The sequence below is a fragment of the Podarcis filfolensis genome, assembly GCF_964270895.1.
Source record: "Podarcis filfolensis genome assembly, chromosome: 7".
NCBI lineage: Eukaryota > Metazoa > Chordata > Lepidosauria > Squamata > Lacertidae > Podarcis > Podarcis filfolensis.
This window is the reverse complement of record NC_139603.1, coordinates 49,180,161-49,203,884: the sequence shown is the minus strand read 5'-3', so window position 1 is coordinate 49,203,884 and position 23,724 is coordinate 49,180,161. Positions and strand designations below refer to the sequence as shown.

General features: G+C 41.0%; 1 protein-coding gene across 1 annotated transcript in view; it reads left to right on the top strand.

Annotated features, from left to right (window-relative positions):
- The window catches only part of LOC310766619 (uncharacterized protein), a 174,821-nt gene extending 155,099 nt beyond the window's left edge, over positions 1-19,722 (top strand). The window contains exon 2 of the mRNA XM_083623082.1: positions 18,293-19,722. Coding sequence (XP_083479208.1) covers positions 18,379-19,452 — 1,074 coding nt within the window. The 5' untranslated portion in view covers positions 18,293-18,378 and the 3' untranslated portion in view covers positions 19,453-19,722. The remainder of the gene's footprint in view (positions 1-18,292) is intronic.
- Positions 19,723-23,724: the final 4,002 nt, after the last annotated feature.

Below are 23,724 nucleotides of genomic sequence, written 5' to 3'. Positions count from 1 at the left end.
CTCAGGTAAGGTACAGGTCTTCCTAGGTCAGTCATCCCAAATCTGAGGCACTGAATCATGAATGCACTGGATGGGGGGGGACATGCACAGCTGTAGTAGGAAGTCCTATCTGGATCAAGAGTTTTGGCAGTCCTCAATCTAATTGTTTGTTCCTTTAGTTTGGAGAACTTTGGCTAAGCTTAGACAAATTTACTGATTTCTAGTTATTATCTTTGGAGAATATTCCCAGCCTGCCTTTTGGCTCTCCAGCAAAGCCCAAGCTGGCTGACACCTTCAGCTGTACCCTGTGGCTTATATTAAAATTTGAAAAAATACAAAAAAAGAAAAAAGAAACAAGAAACATCTAATATAACTCCTTTGTTCCCAAGATGCAGGAGCTTGGAACTAGGCTTCTGCATAGTTCCTGGAAGCCTTGAAACATTGCCCTTGGGGAGCTTTTATGATTGCTGTCCAGGTCTTGCAAAAGTAATGAAATATTGAGGAACAGTAGAAAAAAATAATAATGTTCTCACTGAAAAACAGGCTTATTTTTTCCCTACTTCATGCACAGATAACTTTAGAATTGCTTTATGATTTTGGTGGGTGTGGGTTAAGCTTACTTTATAATGCAAGGCTGCCAAGGGTGGGGTGTGTAGTTCCGTTAAACATTTCTCCAGTATTCTGCAGCCTCCCTGGCTGCTCACACTTCTTGATTGAGAAAAGCCCCATGGGAGTAGTTACCCCATGACATCTTCCTCTTGGTTTAATTCAATTGTATGAAGGTGGCTATCAAGTACCTTAATTCAGTGCAGTCACTGATCTTGTTTTTTGGGAAAGTCCTCCCTTTTACTTAAAAAAACCAAAAACACCAAAATATTTCCATATTGATTTATTTGAAAGGAAATATACTATCCTTTATTTATTGAGGAGGCATTTAAAAATGAGCAGAATGAACAGTTCTCACAGTTTTCTACTTGCATGACAAGTAGTGGCCCTAGCTTCTGACAGGAAAACCCAGACAAGGACATCATGGGATTTTCAAGAAGTGTTGGCACCTAGGAAAGCTGCATTATGTAGAACAAGGAAAGGATACTCACAAAACCCTTCAGCTGTAGCAAAAGCAAGGCATATGCGACAACAACAACAACATATGCTGCCCATTAGAATTTTACAAAAAAAATCCACACCTTTGATAACTTTTGAATGCAATTTCTTTTCTCGTTAGCAGAAAATGGTTGAGTAAAAGGCAGAAGACATTTTCAGCACAGCACTGCTTGAAAACAGTGATGTAACCTGATAAGTTGCAGACGTTGTTGTGAGGTGGGAGAGAATTTCTGGAGAAGGGTGAACTGCTTGAAGGGAGCCCTGAAAAATAATCTACTAATTCCAAATTGAGTGGGAGCTCACCCATCACTAGTAATTAAGTTTGTTTCTTTTTAATTTTGAACAGGTATTTTTGTAAATAGAAAGGCATTAGAAGAATAAGGAGACTCTAAGAGCCCAGGCAAAAAGAAAGGTCAAGACTCTGTATGGAGATTGTAGAACAAGGTTACACATTACATTTCATTAAAAAAACTGTGTCAAAAGACCCATGATTCTCCCTCCATTGGAGACAGATGAGGTGGGTGGGGTAGGTGGGTTCTGGACAAATTTATAACACTTGTTCCCCCTACTTAGTTTCATGCTATGAAAGAAGTGAGGGTTCAAGTCAATAAGTCCCCAACAATCTAGAAAAGAGAGGTAGAGTGTGTTTGGATAAACTGTGAGTTTCCAGCACTGCCACAGCTAGGGTTTTTTTATGGTGGTGATAGTCAGGGATGTAATGTGTCAGGGCACAGCATTGTGTCTGTAATGTCATATCTTGTGTATGAAGTGGTGGGGCATGCTACCATTGAATGAATCATCTCCTTCTGGGCCTGGATACTTTGTGGGAGATGTTGTTGGCATTGCTGATTCATGATTATAGGTGACATTGTGATGAGAAAGGGCCTAGAGAAGTTGCTATATTCTCTGTGGTTTGGGGGCTAGGGCTGCACAGGATCCTGATTAAGCTAAGTCAATGTTAATCTTCCTTGGGTAGCCCATTAGACTGCCCTTTTAGACTAACATCTAAGTCAAACATTATGCTGGAGCTTAGATTTGCAAAGTTTCTCTCCTCTCCAATTCTGAATATTTAATGAATTCAGGGAACTTACCCATCTGTATTTGGGGGCACTATCAGCCTTTGAAGATATGACTGTCAATCAATTTAAACTGTGAAGGTGTGAACCCATAAATCATCAACTTACAGGAACCATTTTGTTGCCCATGTGCATCACACATGAACATCTGGAAAGCTTGGTATGCTTTGGTTTGTTTTTTTAAACTGGACTGGGCTTTCATGTATTGGAAATTGAAAAATATGGCAAATGTTTTATAGACCAAAAGAGGGATGGCATAAATTCACCTGGAACAGCCATTGAAAAGTGTGCTTGGTTCACAGTTTATACAAATATTACTATTATTTTGTCAGATTTCGTGTATTTTATACTTTCCCCATATGCCTTAGTGTTAGGCTATATGTATCATTAACTAGTCTGATGAATCTCACACATAAGGAACATATAAAATGTGTTAAGTGTGTGTCTTATGCTGATATTTTAAACCTTTTGTTATATATAGAGAGAGACTCAGATTGTATTTAATTATTAATCTTTCCCTGCATGCTTCTGTATGTGTGTCTATCTCTATCTCTCTATCTCTCTATCATCTATCATCTATCTATCTATCTATCATCTATCTATCTATCTATCATCTATCTATCTATCTATCATCTATCTATGTGCTGCAACACAGTTCCATATTGAACAAATATATAAATGGGGTTGTATCTATAGTAAGTTGCACTCAGAGTAGCTCCATTTCTAAATGTACTAGGTCTTAAAATACAAATTTTAAACAGGTTTTGGTACATTTTTTTTGAGCTTAGAACTATGTCATGAAATTCATACATATTAAATCTGATAAATAATTATATTCTGACTGGTGTATTATACCCCAGGATGTGCCCTCATCTTTCCCTCCATAGGGCCAAAAGCAGCTGGGATGCGTATTTCATACCCTCCAACATTTCTCCGGTGAAAATAGGGATGTCTCATTCCATAATGTTAATTTACTATTTAAACCCCACACATTTTACTGGGTTGCCCTAGCCACTTTGGGCAGCTTCCAGCATATATAAAAACATAATAAAACATTAAGCATTAAAAAACCTTCTGTATTCACGATTGCCTTCAGACCACGGGGTTGGATAACTTCTAACATTTCTCCAGTGAAAATAGGGACATCCTAAGGAAAAGTGGGACATTCCAGGATCAGATCAGAAACTGGGACAGCATCTCTAAATCAGGGACATCCCTGGAAAATAGGGACACTTGGAGGGTGTGGTATGTTGATTTGATGTTGGAAAACCAACAGAAAATGACAGTTCTGGAGAATGGACCCCTGTCTACCATGGAGATTTGAGCTTCAGTTGCTACTTAACCCCCCCCCCCAAAAAAAAAAAAACACCAGGAGAGTTACAACTTGTGAAATTGCCTGATACTGAATTAGACAATTGGTCCACCTAGTAGGTGTTGTCAATACTAACTGGCACACCTTCTTCAGCCAGGGTCTTTTGCAGTCCTCCATGGAGATGCCAGGAATTTTAGAGTGCACATTTTCGGTGGCACTGTAGCATAAATACAACTTTGCAATTGTTCTCCTGTTTGGGGAGAAGAATTAAGATTTGAAGTGAACACACAGTGCTTTGGAATCCAGCTTGCAGCATTCAAACTGATTGGGAAGCAAGGTGTGTGCATGACAGGTTTGCAACACGGGAACAAAGAAATAATATTTTGTGATCATTGCTTTCTTCTAAGAAGGGAAATGATCCATGCCTGCCTGGAGATTCCTCATGGTGCAAATATAAATTATTCTTTTTTATGAACAGAACAGAATAGAGAAAGCTCTTGAACACACTGGACTTCCCCCCTCCACTGCTGAATGGGAGCTAATATGTTTTCACATGTGTGCAGGAACCTATGCACAAGTAATCATGTGCAACAGTCAAATAAAATGCATGCAATTACTCCTAGGCCACATTTGCATAAGCAGAGGCAATGTGTGTGTTAAGTCTTATTACAGGATAATTTCATGGTTCTCTATACAGCTTTGGCAGTTTCAGCACTGTGATGCATTGCTAGCGAGAGCAACAACATGTTCTGATATTTTAATTAGATGTTGACAACACACTAATGAAATACATCAGCAAGCAGGAGCATGAGAAATATGTTAGCCACTGAGTAATGGCAGAGGTCTTAAGAAAGTACAGCAATCTGCAGTGAACTTGGCCATACAGAAGAAGAAGCCAGTCAGCAGATGAGTGTGTGGTTAGAAAGGCCCACGGGTTGCTAAATTGTCTTCTCTATAAAATGACAATTAAAGCTCAGGGTTGCAAACATACTCGAATGTTTCCTGGGTTCTATTCACCATCAACAGAGAGGAAATAATGAAAAGGGGTAAGAGGGATAATTATGAGCAGACTGTTACTAAGGTTGGTATAATAGTGCTTACTTAAGAACACAAGTAAGTGAAGAGCCCTGTTATATCAGGCCAAGGGATCTTCTAGTCCAGTATCCTGTTCTAACAGGGGCAAAGCAGATGTGCAAAGCCCACAAGCAGGACCAGAGTGCAATAGTGCAACAGTGGGGACACTTCTGATGCCCAGCAACTGGTATTCATATTGCCTTCAACAGTAGAGGTAGAACATTGCCATCATGGCTAGTAGCCATTAATAAACTTATTCTCCATGAAATTGCCTGATCCTCACCATGTAAGCTGGTGGCCATCACTGCAACTTGTGGGAGTGGATTTCATAGTTTAACTATGTGCTCTGTGAAGAAGCTTCTGGTGTTCCCCTCTATCTACTTCCTCAGACATTAGAAGAGGCAGGCAGAGGAACATCTCAGGTCAAATTCTGTGACGCTCTTAAATGATTGGACCTCAGCTAAGCTGTCTCTCCAGCCTTGTTCTACAATAGAACAAAGATCTCTATTTCAGAGCTGGATGTTCAAATACAATGGGTTTTTTTAAATTAAAAATATCTCATATTGGGGAAAGAAGTTGCTAGCTATGATTTGAAAAATGATAAAAAGTGTGTGTATGTGAGAGTGGGGAGGAGAAAGAGTCTAAAGGGGCTGCAAATAAATAGGGAATAACGAGAGTGAAATCTAAACCAAAGCAACATAAGTAGCATGCACTATGGAGCTTTGTAAGAAAATGGCAGGCAGGCATTTGATTCATAAACTAAACAAGACAGAACAGTCAAGGGAAAAAAGGCACTTGCTGTATACTGGGAGAAGGGACATGATAACCGATTAGTGTTAAGTCTTTTTACCTCTCAAATTTTCAGTACCAAGGACAGCTTGCTGGAGGAAGGAAAAATTGGTCCTATAACTCTGATAAATGAAGTTCTCTTCTCTAATCTAGTTTGTCATTGTGGTGGCTCTCAGCAACTACTATGCATCATGCCTACCGGGAATAAGTATTAAAGCTATTATCGTGAACTTTTCATTCTTGGGCCTCAGAAAGAAAATGATTTGATTTTACTCTCCCCTCCTCCATCCACTCAGATTGTACTAAGATCAGTTTCTGTTTTTCACTTATGTTGAAGAGAAAGATTGGCTGGGGGGGGGGGGGCGGAGAGCACACAACAGGAATTTGGAAATCTGTTTTCTTGTTAAGATAGTACAGTTTCAGAGGGTAGAACCCAAAACCATAGCTTCAAGTTAAAAGAAATGAGATTCAAACTAAACATTAGGAAGAACATTAGGAAGAACTTGATGACAGTAAGAGCTGTTCAACAGTGGAATGGACTCCATCAGAAGGTGGTGGACTCTCCATCCTTAAGCAGAGGTTGGATAGCCATCTGTTATAGATGCTTTAGCTGAGATTCCTGCATTGCAAGGGATTGGACTAGATGACTATTGGGGTCCCATCCAACTGTACAATTCTATGATTCTATGTGATCAGAGACATCCATATTAGAATGTATAATATAATATACAAAGAGTGTGTATTTTGTATGTGTGTGTGTGATACCCCCATACACACTGTTCAAATAGTCAGAAATGAAGTGCATGCTAAGACTTGACCGATAATAACCAAGTGGGTTTAGAGGTCCTTGGGGTGATCTGCTGCTTGCTAATGCATTAGCTCCCTGTTTGTAGTCAAACAGAAACCTGAAGTGATTTAATATTCATTTAAAGCACAGGTGCAGTATCTACAGCTTTTGGCTTTAGCTTTATGCGGTTATAACCCTTCTAATATTTGAACTGATAAAACGAAATTGTTAAGCTTTAGCTTCAGGCATGTAGCTCAGATTGTAAAATTGCTCTGCCTCAAAACATCGAGACTTTCCAACAGCAGCACTTTAATAAGCACTAATATTGAAGTTCCTGATAAAATGAAAGTGGCTCAATTAGGAATATACATGACCAACATTAAAAAAAAAAAAATGTTTCTCTAATTTCCTCTTGGACTCAGCAGCTTCCCTAACAACCTTTAGTCCTTCCATTTACTCTCCAAGAGTTTTGCTGCCTGTTAATTCCTCAGTTGATGCAAGGCCCTCTAACATGCTGGAAATGCCCATATTGCTTCCTCTTCTGTGGCCAGATGGCCTCACTAGAGAACAAGAATCTTCTTCCCAAAGATCAGTAATGTATATTTACCAAATTCTTAGCCCAGATTAATGCCCACTGGGAACTTTAGTCTGAAATAGACCTTATGTGTTTGCTTCCAAAGCAACATCTTTTGGGGCCATTCCAGCTCAAAACCGACTCCCCCCCCCCCCCCAGGAAACACCTTGTCCTTGTTTATTGGCCTATGGAACCTGTTTTTTAAGACCTGGCAATTGTGCACACACTATTCGTGCATTTATCACACTTGAGACAGCTTAAGAATCAACAGTTTAAGTCTTTTCCTCATAGCCACACTGGCGGTCTCCCTTTCATTTTGCAAATCACTGCAGGCTTTCCTTATGATCCAGGCTGAACTGTAAGCATCTAAATCAAGCCCATGTCTCTGAAATTTTAATAGCACTTATAAGTAAAAATAATAGTATAACATTTGTTTAATTTTAGTTATAGAACTTCTTGACTACCTTTCATCAAAATAGATCCCAGGGTGTCTTAAAAACATTAAACACCCAATCAATAAGACACAATTAAAAGTATACGTATACAACTAAACAACTAAAGCGTCTCTCTATTTTTTTAAAAAAACCACTATACCCACTTTTTGTGTGACTGTAATTTGCTTCAAGTGTTTTAATCTTGAATTTTAAATTGTTATAACCCATCCTAAGTCCTGCTGGTGAAGGGCAGGGAATAAACTGGACAACAGCAACAACAGAGAGCGATGTTGCAACATGTTGGACACACATTTCTGTATCAAGTTCTAGTGTATTAATCACATTGAACATGCATGGCTAGATCAAAGATAATGATATTCATGTTCCCATGATTACTATCATCTTGAATCTAGCTAAGAATATGCACAGGCCATCTTGAATGGAGTAAAATTCATTTTGAGCACCTAGGCCCTTCTTTCATAGTCTCTCTCGATAAGAAATTCATTAAATGAAGCTGAGCCAGGTCAAGCACTGTTTTGGTGCTTGAAAATGGGCTGAGATCGAGGCCAAAAGTGCAGAATGCTCTCAGTTTCTCCGTAAAAAGATGCATGGGTGATTAGCTGGGGAAATGAGTGAATAGCTAGATTTATTCCTGACTTTTCTCAAGTGTAAAAGTTACATTTTGATCTATAATGAGATTAAAACCTGGAATAGTGTATTATGAGCTGTAAACTATGAGGATTTCAGTTCAATCATTGCCTCAGCCATGAACTCACTATGTGGCTTTGAGATAAGCGCTATCTCTAAGGTTTAGCCTTCTATTGGCAATATAGGGTTAATACCTTACAAGGGTTTTACCTTACAAGGTTGCTGGAAGGTTAGTGAAATAATGTATACAAAGCACTTAGCCCATTATAAAATGCTACGTGGTTATTATGATTATTTCCAAGTGAAGCTTTCTGGCTTTCTAGTGTATCATGAAATTGGTCCTACAAGGGCCCATACTGAAAGCAATTTTGTAGCATGTAAATCTGCACTGCTATGTTTGGTTGTTTGACACAGAATACATCCAGCCTGCCAGGTAGGGTTTGGTATGGGTGGAGAAAGATCAGCAGGCCAATAGACATGTCTTACTAAAGGCTGGAAGTCAGACAGATGAGGAGCAAAGGGCCAGAGATGAGTGCAAAGACCGAGTCAAGGAAAAGCGCAAGGTCTAAAGCAGCAGCAAAGGATTGAAGGGACTAGAAGCAGATGTGAGGTCACAGGCTGGCAGGGGTCATGATCTCAGGCAGCAGGCAAGAAAAGGAAGCAGGAGAATAGGAGCCCAGATAAGTTGCTTAGAATAGTGAATTGGCTTGGCTGAAAAGTATCTTGACTGGCACAGAAAGTCTGCTGCTTGGATGCTGACTGAATATTCAAAATAGGAAGTCAGATGACTCTCTTTGGGTTGGAACTGCAGTCTAGAAGGCACTGTTTTCCTAGAAGCCCAGTCTGCCTGTCCAGCTGAGGATCCAGAGTGCTAATTGTGCTGGAGACTGGATGGAACAGAACTGGGGCATCCCTTAGCACCTTACACAGCCTCACCTTCATTTCTTGATTCTCAAATTCCACTTTTTCCCCATTTTCAGAATCCATTAATAGAAGCTTTTTCACCCACTGATTTTCCTTTGATTACTAAAACAAATGGCTAGTGATAATTTGCGAATAACTGGAAATCTACACAAAGTTGCAACCTATCCCTAGCACAGCATTAGAACATGTGGCAACAATAAAGATAGAAACTAGCAGGGTGAGGGAGAATGTGAACACCCAGTGAGAGAAAGAAAACTTCCACTAGATTAATTATTTGCTAGGTCAGACTTTTCCATCCCAGGGTATTCTTACAACTATGATCTCACCTAACTAAACATTAAGTCAATGGAACTCTGCTAAATCCAGGATTATACTAATTGACTAAAATTGTATTATTGTAAACCAAGTAAGTCAGATAACCAACTGGTTGTCCCATTTCTAAGGAGGAAATTATTTGCAAGGTCATCTGCAGGATCAATTCACAGCTTTCAGGGTCCACCCCTCCCATTTTGCTCAATGGTAACGCAGAGCAGATGGACAAGACAAACATCTGCCGCAGACAGGCAGGATCAATGCCCCTGACATTCCTGAATGAATTTCTTTGGTGTGTGCAGAAAATAATTGGTGACAGAAAGAAGAATCAGGAATAAGCGAAGAGGTCCAAAGTAAACCATTTGCTGATCCTATCAATAAACAGAGTGACTGCTGTTGTCATTCCTGTCAGACCCTGGCATGCCGTGAGTGTTTTCTAAAGATTGGGGTGGCACTTGGGTTACTGCTGCAGTGGCCCTTTGAAAAGGAATGAATGAAAGCCTCTCACAGTCCATTTCATTCACATTTGATGTCTAAGGTTGTCATGTTTGCATTTCAGCTCCATCTGAGATGTTTAGACATTTTGGAGTCAGGTTGCAAGATGTCTCCTCTTCCTGAGTTATCAGTGGAAATAAAGCAGGCAGATAGGGATTTGCAGTTATTGCTTTAAATAAGCAGGTTACTTTAAAAAAAACAAAAAAACCAGAGGAATAACTCTGTTTCAATCAATTACTTTTTAAAAGCACTGTGCAGTTAAATATAATAAGAAAGACGTTTGTTGTAAAAATATTTAAATGTTTCAATAAAAATAAAGTTAAAAAACAAATGTAATGAAAGCTTTAAACAGGAGGTTGTCTGCTGAATATTATAAGCTATGTTTTCTAATTAAACTACTTGAAGTATAAAATGCCTGCAATTCCCAAAGTGTATAGTACCCATTACAGAAGCCCATTTGGAGAGTCTTTAATGAAACCTGACTTTTTAAGCCAAATTGCAAATAATTTTCTGGGAGCCAAATATCATTACAAACTTGTCCAATTACATTCTTTCTAGGTGGTAAGTTTTTCCTGAATGTAGAACTTCCAAACCAAGATGGGAGAGAGCTCTCAACTGAAGTGGGTGTAAGAAAAAGCATCTACATATGATTCATATGCAAATTTGTAGGAACTTTTTTGGCTTATTATATAGTACTTAACTGGTCAGGACACATGTCCTTCTGAAGCCCCCTTATATCCAATTTATGTTTCACTGCAGTGTAATGCCAACAGTGTGATATCAAAGTCACAGTCCAAAAGAAAGTCAAACATTCCCTATTTATATGGAGTTCATTGACTGACCCCTAGTAGGTAGTATGCAAAAAAAAATTAAACACAGCATCTGAAAACACCCTTGTTCATCAAATATGATATAGCATCATCTGTGCATATGGTGGGCAAGGGTACAATTTTGCTTTGTCTGATACTCTTTGGCACTTTGTTACATCAGTAGAGCTCACAAATAAGCAGAGTGAAGGGTCATCTTTTTCACTGTGATGAAACAATCACTATCTACTCTGGCTGCAATACCAAGGACCAGGCAGCTAATTCCATTTACTTGGCAATTATGATTCAGCGCTCTTCCTTACACACTCACAGTAACAGTGTTCCTACACATGGGTACATAGGTGTTCACACACAAACACACATGATATGCAAAACAGTTTTTTTAAAAATACTCAAGGGAGTTGCAGAAACCAATTGTGATATACCAGGTGGCCTTGTTGATTCCAAGCAAAAAGTCCCATTGGATGTTTGTGGAATGCCATTTCTTTTTGCAGATTCCTATGATCAATAAACAATTGCCCTCATAGCCAGTACTGGCTCACATCTTCATTTGGAAGGCAGGAAGTAGTTGTTCCCCCTCCTATGAGCTGTGGCATTGCCCTTTCAGAGTAACAACACTGAACCTGCTCATGTTTTATTTTGAGCAGAGCAAGCCCATTATTGCTATTCTTTCCTTTTTGTCCCTGCAGATAAAAACAACCTCTGCTAGTTATGATTCACAATGCAAAGCCCACAGCCTGCACAAAACACTTTTGAAAAGAAGTTCAAGGGTGAGCTCTCAGTCGGCCTTAATTTTCCTCCAACAAGGTATGAGTGTAGCTGCTGTCTTGTCAAAGAGGGCAGTACTATGCACAGCATATGTAATTAATTATCATCCTTGCTGTTATATCCATGGGATCCAGTTAGACAACAACTTTCTGTCTTTGTTGTGTTTCTTCCACATGTTTCCCTTCTTTCTTCTCTGACAAGGATTCTGCACAGACGTGTCTAGTTAGAGTAAGCAAGTTTTATAAGTGTTTATGAATATGTGTTTGGGGTTGTTTTCCTCAAACAGTTTATCCTGCTTTTTGTCTCTTGCATGGGGTGCCTGTCATCATCTCAATTTTCTTTTAACCAGCTCATCAATTCTCATTAGCCTCAGACAAATCCATATGTGTTAGGAGGAATGCAAAATAAAAATGACTCTCCTCTAGCGGCTTGAACTTGTAATGAGATGAGCTTCATCAGTTGCAAAACAGGGCCTTTTGTTATTAGGAAACAACAATTTTCCTAATGACATTTCCTACATTAAAGGCATGAACCTCTGTATTCCTTGCTGAGTCAGCAGCTAAGGGAAACTGGAGGGAGATTTTTAATGTCACAGTTGAGACCCAACTCAGCTGAGAGCAGCAGTTACATTTTGTGTGACCCAGTAGTGGATGGTGAGGTAGAGTGAAAATATGCACCTGACCTCTGGTTGCTTAAATTGCTGCTCTATCCTGGGATGGGGAGGGGGAAGGCAGTGGTGAGGCCAATGCAGTGCAAATGCCCCAACAGAAGCAGTCTGGTGCTCCCACTAGTGTGCTTATACAGCACCACAATGACCTCACTACCAGATCACCCCTCTCTATCCCAGTATGTAGCAGTGATGCAAGTGACCAGAGGTCAAATGCACTCCATTCCATCAACCTACCATCCCCTACGGATGTGGTTGCTCCTGGAACACCTCTGGCAGAGATCCCTTGCGCAGTTGTTCATAAATCTCTTTCTAGCACTTTAATAGCAAAATATAGGAGGATGTGTGGGTTTCCTGGCAAATGGAATGAAAGCTACCTTAATCCAGCTGGAATGGCTAGATTAAGTTTTCACACTGAACTAAGGTATGGAGGTGTCCTCTGTCTCCATTTTCCTCAGGCTATCTAAGTTAGAACCGAAGAGCCCAAAAGTTAGAACTGAATCTCTGAACTACCCATAAAACTGGTTCTTAGACTACTGTGCTCAATGTATTTTCTTGACAGAAAGACCTGCTGATTACTTATATCTCTGATTAAGACTGGGATGTGAGAAGACAACCATCCCAGAGGTTTTGTGAAATTAAGTCTCATTATATTAACTGGGGTGTTTGTATGAGTAAGTAGGTGTAAGCTGCCATTTTTGTGTTATTGAACCAGGAGCTCTGATAGCAGAATCCAGTTGCCTTACTCCCTGCATCAATGGAACAACTGGAGGTTTTAGCCTAACCTCTGCAGTGCTGCAGCACCAGTCACACACTGGTTGGAGACAGCACTGCTGTTCTTCAGCCCTGCTGCATCACAAGACCTAAAAGGGGGCATAGTTGACTCTATATAACTGTTGTTCCAGATCTGATCTTTGCTCTCTACATGTCATTCTGAGTTGAGTTGAGTTAAACTAAAGAATTTGCTGCAACAAGAAGTAGTGATGGCCACCAACATGGATGCCTTTCAAAGAGGTTTAGACAAACAACAAAGACTTGAGCAACCAGAGTTCAGGTAAGCTACACTGCCCCGCCCTGCCATCTGCTAACACATAGGCATCTCGCTGGCCACTGCAAGAAAAGGATGCTAGACTTCTGGCTGTTCATCAAATGGATTTGCTTCACTTGCCTGATCAGGAACTAAAGCACTAGTCCGCCTAGATCACGCCATCTGCCTCAGGGTCCTTGAATCCTTATATATACAGAACCTGGCCAATTGCTCATCTCAGATCACCTTAGATTGCTTCAGACAATGCTAGGTGGCCCTGACTTTAGCTGCATGGATCCATCTCAGGCCTCATAGAACAGATAAGTCAAAATGAAACTACACTATTCCCACCTTTAGTCTACAGTCTCTCTTTTGACTGGGTGCAAAGGAAAAGATATCCTGATATCCTGACTTTGCAGCTTGGTTTTGAGACTGAAAGCAGTTCACTGACAATTTTCCTGTCAAATACACAGTATATGAAATTCAAGTAAAACAGGAATATGTATAGCCTCTTTCCCCTATCAAATAAGTTTTATCAAGGCAGAAGTTATTTCCTATTTTAGGATAACAAGGTAAATGCAAATTTGAAATGGCAAACTTTTTTTTTTAAGCCAGAGCAGCAGAATTCCCATGAAAGCACTAGCATACCCTGTTACTTGTCACTCTGAAAATGCACCCATTCAGTGTCAAATGGACACTTGCCATGGCAAGATGAATGCACATTCTTAATAGAAAATTGTCCATCTCTTCTGACACCTTAGGTGCACTGAACAAATTCAATACGCTTCAGCTATGATGGTGCAAATAAATGTTTGATGCACCATATGGAAGCAGTGAACACCTGCTGCAAGGTGTCACCCAGCTATATTGCACATCTGATGGAACAACCCGAACATTATTCCCTCAAAAGGCAAAACTTGGCACCCTGCTGCAAAACATATCAGTTACATGTGGTGTAGACAGTGACCTGAAAATTGAAGGATCAGCTTACAGGAAATTTGGCAGGGTGTTCTAAGCATCACCAAAGAAAATGTTTTGGGACCATCATGGATTCCTGTAGGATTATTCATGACCGCTACATTCTTCAAATCCCAGAGAGAGATCCATGACCTCAATATTCTCAAAATCTTGCTTTGACATTCTTCAGGTTTTCCTAAAGAGTAATCAACATAGTTTATTTTGTACACTGCAGTAGCATTGTCTTAAATTGTATCAGGATGTGAACTGTATCCTCCATTTTTTTCCTTCCAGTAGCACCTTAAAGACCAACTAAGTTAGTTCTTGGTATGAGCTTTCGTGTGCACGCACACTTCTTCAGATACACTGAAACAGAAGTTGCCAGATCCTTCTATATAGTGAGAAGGTGGGGAGGGGTATTACTCAGAAGGGTGGTGGGTAATACCCCTCCCCACCTTCTCACTATATAGAAGGACCTGGCAACTTCTGTTTCAGTGCACACGAAAGCTCATACCAAGAACTAACTTAGTTGGTCTTTAAGGTGCTACTGGAAGGAAAAAAATATTTTTTTGTTTTGACTATGGCAGACCAACACGGCTACCTATCTGTAACTGTATCCTCCATTGTAAAACTGGACAATAAACCAGGACAAACCTCTGTAACCACCTCCATCAGGAGCCTGGAGATTCATAAGTAGGACCAGTTCCTACTTATTATTGAATTTTGCATCCCATTTCCTCCCAGCCTACATGAGTATGCATGTTATTTATACATATCTACCACTTCATATCGGTAGGCTGTAGGTTTAAATCAATCAACATCATCGGTAGGCACTAGCATAAAAGAAAATCCAAGGAGGAAAATAGTAGCCTTTTAACCTAGAAGTATTTTAGGCCATCAGAATAATCATAGGCTACATCATTAAAATATATATTTCTTGAGACTATATAATTGCTCTACATGTATTCACAAAATGTTACCTTAGCATAGGGTAATTCAAACTTTGCCAGTAAGTCCTGCCATCCTTAAAAGAGGAGCTTGTTTTCAGTCCAGATGTCCACATTGTATGTGTCATACATAATAAGAAGCAGTTTGGTAGGCATATATGCATGATGGATTGATTCCTGGGTAATAACCTATGCATCATCTGGCTAAGGTTAAGTGTATGTTAATTATCATTATGACCCCTAGAGCTCCTGCAGTTCTGAGACAAATATGTGTTTGCATTCACAATCACAGAATTTATTTCTTCTCTTGTTCTCTTTTTAAAAAAGCAACTGCACCTCCTGGGATAATGTACAAAGAAGGAGGTCCATTTATACAAGGCATAGAAAAGGTTCAATGAGTCATCAAACTATAGTAATTCTGCCCCCCTTTCTCTCACACACAAGAGGGGGGTCAGTAATTATGCTTTAGAGAAATGGCATGGCAATAGATGCTGAGAACACTCATAAATACAGCACTATGCAAAAGTGAAATATTATTATTTTAGAAATAAATTGTAAATTTTGTCTGGGCATTGTCAGTTGTGTGAATTGGACCTGTCAGCTTGATTTCAAAGCACATTCAGAGTAGCGGCACTTAATTCCTAGCTTAACAAAAACCATTAATTGTTTAAACCAAATAAGCTTTCCAGCGTTCCACCATCTTTGTCACAAGTAGAAGTTCATTGCTTTGTATTGTTATTGCCATTAATTCTAAAAGTAACAGAGTCTAAAGGTTTTCTATACCAGCCAAAAAACAGAAGCAGTTTAGAGCTGTTAATTTTCTTGGGCTGTTGTTGACTTAAAAAACACAATATTATTTTCAATTATTGCAAGTTATTGCAAGACAAATGTCCCTGCCAAGCCAGTGGACCTAGAGAAACATGGAGAAATATAGGCACAGAGCAGCACAGAAGCAGAGTAGCTTGAGGCTTTGTGGGAGTTGGGGGTGGAGGTGGACATTATAGGCATTGCATTTGGCTTGGGATGGGAACCCCCTCCCAATTCACCTCATTAATCAGCCCCCTCCCAGCCAATGCTCACCCTAACACCAACAGTTGAATTTTTTCCTGTGAAATGATAGGTTTCTTTTTGTTCTCTGGACAGTGGCGTTTGGGGAAGAGACTTATAAAGTAAAGAATCCCGTGTTTGTTTTTAAAGGAAACCAGAGTTATCTGGCTGAGTTCAAAGCAAAAGGAAAAGTTAATTCAAGCCAATTAAGAAATTAATGAGAAATATTGTAGCAGGAAATTCCCCTCAGTCTCTTAAAACTAGCGAAAGGGGGGGGGGGAGGGATAAAGAAGAAACACTAAGAAGAAATAAGGGTGTGTTTTTTTCTAATTTTGCTTTTGGTGTTTGCCACTAATGGCTGTCTTCACAGCATACTCTGAATAAGGCAACTTGTATGTGGTTTAATATAATATAGATTAATCAGCGAGGCATAACTGCAATTTCGCATATCTGGCACACAGCTGTTTGATTATATAGTTTTTCTATCTAGCCAGCAGTAGCCATAGATTTTAAGCTTTAACCTTTTAGAGGGAGAGCAGGAGGCAGACTAAATAGATGCATGAAAGAGATTACTGTGGATTGTCAAATAGTTGTTAAAAATTTCATGTAAAAGATTACAGCAGCAGCAAATGGATCTGGCTTCTATTTTGTGTTAAATTGCAATGCTTCCCTTTTAGGGGAGGATGCTATTTTTGGCAGGTGGTACACCCATTTTTTCCCCTTGATTTTTTTCTCCTGGGTTAAGAAATGGATTGGCACCATTTCCTATCATTTTTGGCCAACCATTGGCTCATCTGCAACAGCAGGCAATTATGCCCCTTCACCACTTTTCTGACAGCTGTTGTCTTTCATTGCCACCGCCGGCTGTCTTGTCTAAACACTGTCACATGTGCAGGTATTATCCAATCGCATTAGTAACTGCTTCACTGATCCAGAGTACATGTGGGAGTCCTGTGGAGCACCTGGTGCTCTCAAACATCTGGGCTGCAAAGTCAGGAAAAGCTCACATGTCCATAGGGCAATTCAGTACAGTCAGATGATGATCACGGGCCATCATGGCTTTGTGGTATGACAGGGCCATTAAATCATGAAGACTGCACACATTTTGGAATTCAGAGCACAATAAGATTTAAAAAAACAAAAACAAAACTCAAATCAGTGGTGAATTGATCTTGGGAAACAGTTCTGTTACTCCTAAGAAATCCTAGTAGTGTGGGACACTATGCTATACACGACTAATTTCTATTTGTAGGAAACGGTTAAGTTTTTCAAGAGCTAGAATTGTTCAAGAGGCAGAGGTGAAAGATGCACAGGACTCAGAGAACAAGATTGGCTGCAAATGCAGTTGTCCACATTGTTTCAGATATGCAGGTATATTCAGAGATACAGAGTTAGGTAGGAAAGGAAGTTGCAGTCGGACCTGAAAGCCCTGATTCAAGTGTATGAGTCCTTTTCTACCGGTTATGGATTGTTCTGTACCAATGCAACCAAAGTGGCCCACCTTACAAGGCTTTTCTGAGGACAAAAAGAATAAATGACTGCTTGCTATAGATGGCTATACAGTGGTACCTCGAGTTATAAACATCTCAGGTTGCAAACGCTTCAGGTTACAAACTCCGCTAACCTGGAAGAGTTACCTCGAGTTGAGAACTTTGCCCCAGGATGAGAATGGAAATCGTGTGCTGGCGGCGCAGCGGCATCAAGTGGCCCCATTAGCGAAAGCACGCCCCTGGTTAAGAACAGTTTCAGGTTCCGGAAAGAATTAAGTTCGTAACTAGAGGTACTACTGTATAGCAATAATGGTTTAATCACAAAGCATTCAAGAGATCAGTTGGACTGAATTCAGGTGAGCTTTGTCTGTAACATAACACTAAGTCAGGCCTCTAGTGTGTGTGCTTCAGTTCATCACCTTTCATAATATGCTTGTGTTTTTTTATTCATTGGAGGCAGAAATGAAACCAGGAACTTTAGCTCTTGTCCATTAGTGCAAAATGAAACTTTCCCCCCAGGTTACAATTCAGTGCTAGTGATGCCCTGCTCATGAGATAGTTTCTTTCGCTGAACAATTCTTGAGTGACATTGCAGAGAGCAACGGAGGAAGAATCAGCAATATCATGCCTCACTAACTCCGCTTTAACAGATCCAGCTAGGAAACTCAGAGTGATTTGGAGCACAAAACTGGCAGTGTCTCTAATTCACACACTGCTGTTAAGTGAATGAAGTAAAAATCATACCACAGATATGAATGCAATTCACACATGCCCCTTCCAAGTGCATCACGGAGTCTTTGTGTTCTGTGAAATTAAGTTCTGTGCATTGTGAGATTTGGGAGCCATCCTAAAGATTTGGGAGCTTGCAGGGCAGCAGCTGAAGAAGGAGCAAAAAGGGTTTTCTCGTGTGTGTGTTTCTTTGTGGCTGATTAGCTGCTCTCCCTGTGCAAAGGTCAGAGGGGGCAGGGTTTCTGTTGAGGCAGGTGATTAGCTGTGGGAGGAGCTTATCAGAGCTTGCAGGGCAGCGGCGCGCACAGTTTTATCCATCTTTTAGATTTAGGGGAGCTAGTCTCAAACGTTTGTTGGGGGAGACCTAGGTTTTTTTGGGGGGGAGTTATTTGTCCTGTCTTCACACTTCTTATGATGGAGGACCACTGTAGCCACCCCCAACGACACGTTCTCAAGATGGAGGGTGAGGGAACAGCTGCAGTCGCCTGTGGTTCCTGCGCAATGTTTGCTATCTTGCCAAAGGTTGCAGGCAGCTTTACCTGCAGCAATTGCATGTTGATTGCCCTCTTAGAAGACAAAGTCCAGCAACTGGAGGAACGTGTAGCTACGCTCCAAAGAATTAGAGAGCTGGAGCTCTTCTTGGAAGCAACAGAGCACACCGCCTCCACCAAGGAGGAGACAGGGGACTCCCCTGAGAAGGAGGTTAGTTCACCAACACAGGAGCCAGATATATGGAGAAACGTGACTCAAAGAAGTAGGAGGCCCAGGGTTCGCTCTGATTGTTTAGAAATACACAATCGCTTTGAGGTCCTCTCCCCTAGCATGGAAGACGAAGAGCAGACTCCATTTGAGGATCTCTTCCTCATTACAGTCGATCAGGTACATGAAGACGAGCAGCAAAGTCAGTCCTCAGGGAATGTGCAGGCGACCTTGGAACGGACAGCTCATGGAAGAACCCCGACCAAACCTAAGAGGAGGCGTGTAGTGGTGATAGGGGATTCCCTACTGAGGGGAACAGAAGCAGTGATCTGTGGGCCTGACAAGATGTCTCGGGAAGTGTGCTGTCTCCCCGGGGCTAAGATCCAAGATGTAACTGAACGACTGCAAGGAATCATAAAACCCACTGACAAATACCCCTTCCTCTTGGTTCATGTGGGAACCAATGACACTGCAAGCAATAGCCTCCAGAAGATCAGAAGAGACTACGAGGCTCTGGGCAGGAAATTGAAGCAATTAAATGCACAAATTGTCATCTCATCTGTCCTCCCAGTTGAACGACGTGGCCCAGGGAGAGAGGGAAAAATAGTGGAAGTGAACAGCTGGCTTCGCAAATGGTGTAAACAGGAACGGTTTGGATTCTTAGATCATGGACTGCAGTTTCTTGAAGATGGACTTCTGGCAAGCGATGGGCTGCACCTCACAACGGTTGGGAGGAATGTTTTTGCCAAAAATCTCAGAAACCACATCAGGAGGGCTTTAAACTGACTAATGTGGGGGAGGGAGACAGTGCTCCTGAAGGTAGGAGTCTATCAATTGATGAAGATGATCATCCAAATGTCATAGACCAAATGGAGCAAACAGCACGCATACCTAGTGGTGGGAGGAAAAAATCCTTAAATAAGAGACACGGGGGAATGATTAATGGACTTCAATGTCTGTACACTAATGCGCAAAGCATGGGAAATAAACAAGATGAGCTTGAGCTCTTGGTACAGCAAACTAAATATGACATAATAGGCATCACTGAAACCTGGATAAGTCCCACGATTGGAATGTAATAATGGAGGGATACAATCTATTTCAGATAAACAGACCAGACAAGAAAGGAGGAGGAGTGGCGTTATATGTCAGGGATGTGTATACCTGTGAAGAGATCCAAGATTTAGAACCTCAAAGCCAAAGTGAGAGCATTTGGGTCAAAATTAAGGGAGAGAAGAATAACAGTGACCTCATTGTGGGAGTTTACTATAGATCCCCAAGCCAAACGGAGGACATAGATGATGCCTTCCTGGAACAGATGGCCAAGCATGCAAAAGGAAGGGAGATAGTAGTAATGGGGGACTTCAATTACCCAGATATTTGTTGGATGTCAAACTCAGCCAAGAGCATAAGGTCAAACAGATTCCTCACTGGCCTTGCAGACAACTTCATTGTCCAGAAAGTGGGAGAAGCAACAAGAGGAACAGCCATTTTAGATCTGGTCCTAACCAATGTTGATGACCTGGTTAGTGGGGTAGAAGTGGAAGGATTATTAGGCGCGAGTGATCATGCTCTTCTGAAGTTTACTATACAGCAGAAAGGAGCAGCCAAGCATACTAGGACTCAATTTCTTGACTTTAAGAAAGCCGACTTCATAAAACTTAGGGAAGTGCTGGGTGAGATCCCATGGACAGTAATACTAAAAGGAAAGGGAGTTCATGATGGCTGGGAGTTTGTTAAGAGGGAGATAGTAAAAGCACAACTTCAGGCAATACCAATGAGACGGAAACATGGAAGGTGCCTAAAGAAGCCAGGGTGGCTATCTAAAGAACTTTTAACTGAGTTAAGATTAAAAAATGGATGTGTACAAAAAATGGAATGGGGGGGAAACCACCAAAGAGGAATTCAAACAAATAGCCAGCACGTGTAGACACAAAGTCAGAAAAGCTAAAGCACAGAATGAACTCAGGCTTGCTAGAGAGGTTAAAAGCAACAAAAAAGGCTTTTATGGGTATGTTCGTAGCAAAAGGAAGAACAAAGAAACAGTGGGGGTCACTCAGAGGAGAAGATGGTGAAATGCAAACAGGGGACACAGAAAGGGCTGAACTCCTCAATGCCTTCTTTGCCTCAGTCTTCTCCGATAAAGAAAACAATGCCCGACCTGAAGAATTTGGAGCAAATGATACAGCAGAGGAAACACAGCCCAGAATAACTAAGGAGATAGTACAAGAATACTTGGCTAGTTTAGATGTATTCAAGTCTCCAGGGCCTGATGAACTGCATCTAAGAGTATTAAAAGAACTGGCAGATGTGATCTCAGAACCACTGGCAGTCATCTTTGAGAATTCCTGGAGAACAGGCGAAGTCCCGGCAGACTGGAGGAGGGCAAATGTTGTCCCTATTTTCAAAAAGGGGAAAAGAGAGGACCCAAATAATTACCGCCCAGTCAGTCTGACATCAATACCAGGGAAGATTCTGGAGCAGATCATTAAGCAAACAGTCTGTGAGCACCTAGAAAGGAATGCTGTGATCACCAATAGTCAGCATGGATTTCAGAAAAATAAGTCATGTCAGACTAACCTGATCTCGTTTTTTGACAGAATTACAAGCCTGGTAGATGAAGGGAATGCAGTGGATGTAGCCTATCTTGATTTCAGCAAGGCATTTGACAAGGTGCCCCATGATATTCTTGTAAAGAAGCTGGTAAAATGAGGTCTTGACTATGCTACCACTCAGTAGATTTGTAAGTGGCTGACTGACCGAACCCAAAGGGTGCTCATCAATGGTTCCTCTTCATCCTGGAGAAGAGTGACTAGTGGGGTGCCACAGGGTTCTGTCTTGGGCCCGGTCTTATTCAACATCTTTATCAACGACTTGGATGATGGACTCAAGGGCATCCTGATCAAATTTGCAGATGACACCAAACTGGGAGGGGTGGCTAACACCCCAGAGGACAGGATCACACTTCAAAACGACCTTGACAGATTAGAGAACTGGGCCAAAACAAACAAGATGAATTTTAACAGGGAGAAATGTAAAGTATTGCACTTGGGCAAAAAAAATGAGAGGCACAAATACAAGATGGGTGACACCTGGCTTGAGAGCACTACATGTGAAAAGGATCTAGGAGTCTTGGTTGACCACAAACTTGACATGAGCCAACAGTGTGACGCGGCAGCTAAAAAAGCCATTGCAATTCTGGGCTGCATCAATAGGAGTATAGCATCTAGATCAAGGGAAGTAATAGTGCCACTGTATTCTGCTCTGGTCAGACCTCACCTGGAGTACTGTGTCCAGTTCTGGGCACCACAGTTCAAGAAGGACACTGACAAACTGGAACGTGTCCAGAGGAGGGCAACCAAAATGGTCAAAGGCCTGGAAACGATGCCTTATGAGGAACGGCTAAGGGAGCTGGGCATGTTTAGCCTGGAGAAGAGGAGGCTATGATATGATAGCCATGTTCAAATATATAAAAGGATGTCACATAGAGGAGGGAGAAAGGTTGTTTTCTGCTGCTCCAGAGAAGCAGACATGGAGCAATGGTTCCAAACTACAAGAAAGAAGATTCGACCTAAACATTAGGAAGAACTTCCTGACAGTAAGAGCTGTTTGACAGTGGAATTTGCTGCCAAGGAGTGTGGTGGAGTCTCCTTCTTTGGAGGTCTTTAAGCAGAGGCTTGACAACCATATGTCAGGAGTGCTCTGATGGTGTTTCCTGCTTGGCAGGGGGTTGGACTCGATGGCCCTTGTGGTCTCTTCCAACTCTATGATTCTATGATTCCTACTGATGCGAGGAGAGGAGCCCTGAGCAAACAAGTAGTCATAGGTTGGTTTAGAATGCTACTGAGCATTTGAAACAAGTACTTCTCTCTCTCTCTCTCTCTCTCTCTCTCTCTCTCTCTCTGTGTGTGTGTGTGTGCACATTTAAATATTTTCTGTTTTAGGGCCTAATATTTGACAAAGCAAGAGCTTATCATGCAGGGTTTTATCATCCCAATGCTAGCTGGAAGGTTGTGTTTATAGTCTGGCATTAACTGGTCATGTGTTTGTTTGTTTGTTTGCTTGTTTAATTTATATCCCACCTTTTTCTCAAAGAAACTCAAGGTTTTCCCCCTCCTTAACTAACCTCCACAACAACCCAGTGTGGTAGGTTAGGCCTAGATGTAGTGATTGGTCCAAGGTCACCCAGTGAGCTTCATGACTGAGTGAGGAGTCAGAGTTTATCACCCGGGACATAGACCAATATTCTAACCACATTGTTTCTCTGTATAGGCTAAGTGGGAATTTTTTACCTATTTATCAGGTTGGTATAGAGTGACAGTTTTCTCCGCTTACTCTACATACTGCTCACTTGGTGCTGGTATGGCAATCAGTGCCTGGGGTGTGTCTAAATCTTTAGGAAAGTGTTGGTCACTATTTATTTATTTATTTATTTATTTATTTATTTATTTATTTAAAAGAATTGTTTACCACTATACATAAAAAATATTAATAGCAGAGCAATTTGCAATTTTGCATAAAACCATATCAAAAGTTAAAATCAGAAATCAGTTGACTATTATAGAAAGATGTATTCTTAAATGTTTGCATAAGCCTGACAGAATCCCAGGGCAAGGATATATAGAAAAATGTAACTCAGACAGATAAAAATATAGGTGAGTCTTGCTACTCAGGACTGGGGACCCAGTGGGAAAGATATTTAACCTCTATGAGGCCATGCCATTTTATCTATCCAGAGTGTTAGGGCTCAATGGAGAGTAACTCTGGATGCTTCCCATCCCCGAGTGAGATGTACATTCTTGTTTGCACACTCTGTACACATGCAGGGCATCTTGTCACTCATTGTCCCACATATCTGACTTGAAACTTGCTGAAATTGGACAGGATCAGTGCTTTCCCCCCCAGGAGGTACTCAAGGGTATGGAGTGCCTGCCCATCTTTTTTTTTTGGGGGGGGGTTAAAAAGTGTGGCACTTTCTGTAACAACTTCACGGTGAGTACCAACACCTATTTTTCTAGAAAATAAGCACTGGACCAGATGATAGAAATTGCAAATATA